The sequence below is a fragment of the Taudactylus pleione genome, unplaced genomic scaffold, assembly GCF_031769625.1.
Source record: "Taudactylus pleione unplaced genomic scaffold, aTauple2 ptg000479l, whole genome shotgun sequence".
NCBI classification, from domain to species: Eukaryota; Metazoa; Chordata; class Amphibia; order Anura; family Myobatrachidae; genus Taudactylus; species Taudactylus pleione.
Window position 1 is genome coordinate 13,695,175 of NW_028284881.1, and position 6,000 is coordinate 13,701,174.

The 6,000-nt window shown below is 39.9% G+C and overlaps 1 protein-coding gene across 1 annotated transcript in view; it reads left to right on the forward strand.

Moving 5' to 3' along the window:
* Positions 1-5,755, forward strand: part of RFC5 (replication factor C subunit 5) — a 28,275-nt gene extending 22,520 nt beyond the window's left edge. The window contains exons 10-11 of the mRNA XM_088449243.1: positions 4,456-4,510; positions 5,403-5,755. Of these exons, the coding sequence (XP_088305369.1) occupies positions 4,456-4,510; positions 5,403-5,499 (152 nt within the window). The 3' untranslated portion in view covers positions 5,500-5,755. The remainder of the gene's footprint in view (positions 1-4,455; positions 4,511-5,402) is intronic.
* The last annotated feature ends 245 nt before the right edge of the window (positions 5,756-6,000 follow it).

Below are 6,000 nucleotides of genomic sequence, written 5' to 3' on the forward strand. Positions count from 1 at the left end.
TACTCTGCTCTTATTTAAATGCACCTTAGAAAGTCTAGCATCTCCTCCCCATTCTAGAAGACCTTTGAAGTTTCTCACACATTACAGGGCAAAAAGCTGACACTATAGCGCAGGCCTGGCAAACCTGTAGCTCTCCAGCTGTTGTGAAACTACAAGTCCTAGCATGCATTACAAGCTGATCGGTGAGAGGATATGCTGGGGCGGCTTGTAAATTCACAACAGCTGAAGAGACACAGGTTGGCCAGGTCTGCTGTAGTATTTGATTAGCTGCAATACCACTGCCCCCAGTGTGTTCAGCCAGTTTTTTGCACATTAAATCTGCCAATGTATCACTCAAACTTCGACAGCTGACTTGAAGAGAAGTACCACATAGGGGATGTCTATTTATGCTTTTGTTTTTCTATTCTGAAAAGTGGCTTTAACTTTAATATGGTTTTTGTTTTTCTTCATTTGAGTTAATTAAAAAATATCACCTATTGGGTATGGCTTTTCTTACTTCCAGGATATTTAAGGTTTAATATTTATATATTATTGCTTTTGCTTTTAAGATAATTCTTTACAATAGTTCTCTTGATTGTGATATTGGCTGTGCCAAGGTGATTTGTTTTTTCCTCTCCCTTGAGTCAAAGGATGACGTATGTGTTTCTCCTGGGTCCAGCTGGTGCAAAGAGCATACCTGATATCCTTGTTGTGTTGTGCGAAGAGGGGGAATATGCAATGGGGACTCGGTCCTGAGTCAAGTGCCATCTGTTTGTGGCTGGTTTCTCTGGTGATTTTCCCCTATCTCAGTGGTTCCCACAGCAACTGCATAAAGCTAATTATCTACCTGAATAGATTGGAAATTAGTAACAGCCCAGCAGGGGGAGCTCCACTCTAAGACATTTGATTCTAGTGAACCGCAAATCTGCAATGTGTGTGTATCATTTAGTTTAAGTGGCAAATCAGCAGCTTCTTTACTTATGGCCTATATTTCCAGTGTACATAATGCTATAACATACAACACTTCTCAGAATTGTTTGAGAAGTCTGTATTTACAGCAATGTGTGTATGCTAGGACAGGAAACCGTGATATTGTAGAATGTCTGATTACAAATTCAATAGGTTAGTGAAAAAATTAATAAGGTCTAAAAATGTTGGTACGTTACAATTAGAGAATCCCTCCTATTATAATGTGCCAACACTGTAGTAACCAAAGCATGTTGGGATTTTGAACATCCAATTCATTATTTAAAATGTATGTGATGCATTTGATTATAGTTTGGCTTATGTTCTTACATTATTTAGTAGCTTCTTAAATACTGGGGGGAATTCAGTTGTTTTCACCGCCTGCAGCAGTATTGCGCGTCTGATAGCAACTATTCAACTGCTATTGCCGATGGGCTTTAGATGTGTTATGTGGCTGAACCCAGTCTATTTGGTCGCAACATGCAAAAATATAAGCAATTGAATATCGCCCTGTCAGTTTAGATCAGGCGCGCAAAGACAATTTAATTCCTCCCATTGTATGATATATTACCCTATCTTTGTACATTAAAACTGTTAGGACTTTTATGTTATTGTGTCAAGTGATCCATATCTATAATAGGTCGCCCAAAGGTGTGTGATATTTTGTTTACTCTAATGCCGATGTTGGCTTTTTTTCTGGGCTGGTCTTCTAGTTGCTAGGTAGCAGCCAGGCAGGTGCTTTACATGCACTATGGGGGAGGGTTTATAACTGTATGGTGTTTCACTATACCTTACCCAGATCTATACCCTTCAATAGAACACTTTATCTCTCTGATATTTATACATTTATTAAAAATCTAAACAGGACAAATAGAGGTGTTGCAGAAACCGCAAATCAGTTTCTAGTAATCATATACAGTGCCTTGCAAAAGTATTCACCCCTCTTGGCTTTTTACCTTTTTTGTTGTTATTAATATTTTTTTTTTATCTGAATTCTATGTGATGGATCTGCACAAAATAGTCTAATTTGGTGAAGTGAAATGAGAAAAATATATATATAAAAAAAAATCTTTATAAATAACATTCTGAAAATTGGCATGTGCATATGTAATCACCCCCTTTGCTACGAAGCCCCTCAAAAGTTCTGGTGCAACCAATTACCTTCAGAAGTCACATAATTACTGAAATGAAGTCCATCGGTGTGAAATCTACGGGTCACATGATCTGTCGGTATAAACACATCTTTTCTGAAAGGCCCCAGAGGCTACAACACCACTAAGCAAGAGGCATCACACCATGAAGACCAAGGAGCTCCCCAAACAAGTCAGGGACAAAGTTGTTGAGAAGTACAATTCTGGGTTGGGTTTTAAAACAATATCCAAATCTTTGATGATCCCCCGGAGCACCATCAAATCCATCATCATCAAATGGAAAGAACATGGTACCACAACAATCCTGCCAAGAGAGGGCCGCCCATCAAAACTCACAGACTGGGCAAGGAGGGCATTAATCAGAGGCAGCACCGAGACCAAAGGTAACCCTGAAGGAGCTGCAGAGTTCCACAGCAGAGACTGGTGTATCTGTGCATGTGACCACAATAAGCCGTACACTCCATAGAGCTGGGCTTTATGGAAGAGTAGCCAGAATAAAGCCATTACTTAGTGATAAAAATAAGAAGACACGATTTGAGTTTGCCAAAAGGCATGTGGGCGACTCCCCAAATGTATGGAGGAAGCTGCTCTGGTCAGATGAGACTAAAATTGAACTTTTCGGCCAAAAAGGAAAACGTTATGTCTGGCGCAAACTCAACACATCCCATCACCCCAAGAACACCATCCCCACAGTGAAACATGGTGGCAGCATCATGCTGTGGGGATGTTTTTCAGCAGCAGGGACTGGGAAACTGATTCGAGTTGAGGGAAAGATGGATGGTGCTAAATACAGGGATATTCTGTTTAAACCTGTTTGTCTGCCTGTGATTTGAGAGTCCGACGGAGGTTCACCTTCCAGCAGAACAATGACCCGAAGCATACTGCTAAAGCAATACTCGACTGGTTTAAGGGGAAACATTTAAATGTGTTGGAATGGCCTAGTCAAAGCCCAGATCTCAATCCAATTGAGAATCTGTGGTCAGACTTGAAGATTGCTGTTCACAAGTGGAAACCATAGAACATGAAGGATCTGGAGCAGTTTTGCCTTGAGGAATGGGCAAAAATCCCAGGGGCAAGATGTGGCAAGCTCATAGAGACTTATCCAAATAAACTTGCAGCTGTAATTGCCACAAAAGGTGGCTCGACAAAGTACTGACTTTAGGAGGGTGAATAGTTATGCACGCTGAAGTTTTCTGTTATGTTGTCCTAAATTCACAATATAAAAAATAACACAACTTCACAGTTGTAGGCATGTTCTGTGAATGAAATGATGCACACTTTCAAAACAATCCATTTTAATTCCAGGTTTTGAGGCAACAAAACATGAATAATGCAAAGGGGGTGAATACTTTTGCAAGGCACTATATCTAGTACATCTATAAAATGATAGCTAGAATCTGGTTGCTATGGGCTATACATCCATTTGTCGTCTTTACGAGGTTTGCTAAATCTCTTGCATTTCTTATATCTGCACACATGCAGTGAATATTTAGTCCTTTCTGTTACTAATAGAAATTGTATTAGTGGTGATTTAATAGTTTTGGGCGCTATGATTGGTGCCCAATGTAGCAATTCAATTGTTTTTTGATGCCCATTAATTATCGCTCCTGGCGCACCCAATTAGGGTTTAGCTGCGTATAGTGGCTAAACCCATCTGAAGTCCTGGTTAGGGCACCCCAACCACAGACTTTAAAAACATTTACCGAGGAGACGAACATAAATTCTGGCACCAGCAGCTGTTCGCACCCGAACAGAGCAACAATGTAATTGCTCTGTAGGGATTGAATTGCCCCCTCTGTATTGAGACAAAAATGATTGGACACCCCCTTCCAAGTGAAATGAATACCATTGCACACAAGTTTCAAATGGCCACTAATGTGGCGGTTTTGCAAGAACATTTCGTAGGGAGGCCCATGCATTTGCAGTTCTACGGATACAACTAATGTTCTTATCAGGACAACAATGCCACCTGTCATGTTTCCAGGGCGACGTTGGACTGCTATACAGAACATTCGGTAACCTGGATGGACTGGCCAGCTCAGAGTCCAGATCTTAACCCTATTGGGAAACTCTGTAATGATGGGTGAGTTCAAAGTGTCACAGTTGGTCACTGTACTTAAGGCTGAATGGCAAAACATACCGCCTGCTGTTGTCCTGGAACTTGTGGACAGTTTGCCAAGAAGGGTGTCTGCAGTAATCACTGCATATGGTGGACCTACAAAGTACTGACGTCAATAAAATCTTGTTGATCTATTTGCTGTCAGTGTCCAATCACTTTTGTCTACATAGTGTAGTTGTAGCTGGATTTATGGAATTGAAAAAGCTAACTACATGTAACATACTTTATGATTTTTCACAGTGGATTTTCCGGCATCTGTTCGAATGCACTTATTAACCAAGATGGCAGATATCGAGTAAGTGATTCAGCTGTTGAATGTGGCACATTTGTGGGATGGCTACACATATGGTTCAAAAAACATATTGGCTGGTCTTACTGACACCTGTTGAAAAATAAGTATTGTGGATAAAAACAAACAAAAATTAACCGCTAATTATCAGTTTGGTCTAAACAATCCGTGTAAAAATGTCAACACAAAACTATTCACTGATACTTTTTAAAAATAACAAACTTTGAGATGTCAGAAGTACAAAACATTAGTGAGATATAATAATTCTATATTTCGAGTGATGTGACATTTATACCCCTTTCACATTGCATTGTTGGGTCGTACCCGGGATTTTGTACACTGGTCCATCCCGGATGAGACCCCTTTCAGACTGGTGACCCGGCTTAGTGCCGGGTCGATGACGTCAACTCTGTCACATGATTTCATCTCCAAGTACCGGCTCTTCCTATTCTGTGAACGGGTTCCGGGTCTCATCGACCCTGGTTACCTGTTCACACTGCATCACGAGCCGGGTTTAACCCGTGTTTAACCTGCTTGTTACCTGTGTTCAAATGCCGGGTCATTTCAACTGGGCCCATTCACACTGCAATTACCTGGGTTGCTGCTCGTTCACGTGAAATAACCCTGGTTATTGCGGACAGTGTAAAAGGGATATTACTTTGACCACAACGTATAAAAAAATATAGAGATCACTGATGTACATAAAGAATGCAACAATTTTCATGGAGGTGCAGTGTATTCCTTGTTGAGGTGTTTTTTGTTTTTTTGTTAAATCTATTTTTTATTGTTGGTAACTTTTAGTTTATTGATGTTGAGACGACCTCACTTTCATTAGAATTTAATAATAGAGAGAATCTGTATTGATCTAATACTAATGAAGGTCCTTCCTTGTTTCCAGATACAGATTGGCTTCAGGGACCAGCGAGAAGATCCAACTTAGTTCCCTGATAGCTGCATTCCAGGTCACGCGAGACATGATTGTAGCAGAAGCTTAGAGTGGGATGTGGCAACTTGACATATGTGTAGTCAAGGTTACTTAAGGACAGAACAAAAAGTATATTTCACAAGAATGTTACATGAATTTGTTCTGTTGTAAGAACGAGAACCTGGAAGTATGAATGTGACAGAACATTTATTTTGGAACACAGATTGGGTAGAGCATTGCCCGCTGCAGAATGAGTAAGTTAGGTTAAGCTCTAATAGACATGTCTCAAAACAAATAAATAAAAATAATTTTTTTTTTTTTTTTAACGAGTGCAATTAGTTTTTTCTGATATAGATAGATATATATATATATATATATATATATAGATAGATAGATATCAACCCCACAACAAAGCACTTCCTTTGAATATAGTGACTGCATTGCAGGTCATACATTAGGCAAAACGCCTTTTCTAAGAGAATTTCTTGTGGTTGACAAGCACCTTGGCTGCAGAATTGAAAGAGATCCCTTAGTTGGCGTTTGTGCACAGGTGATATAGCTTTTGGAGCAC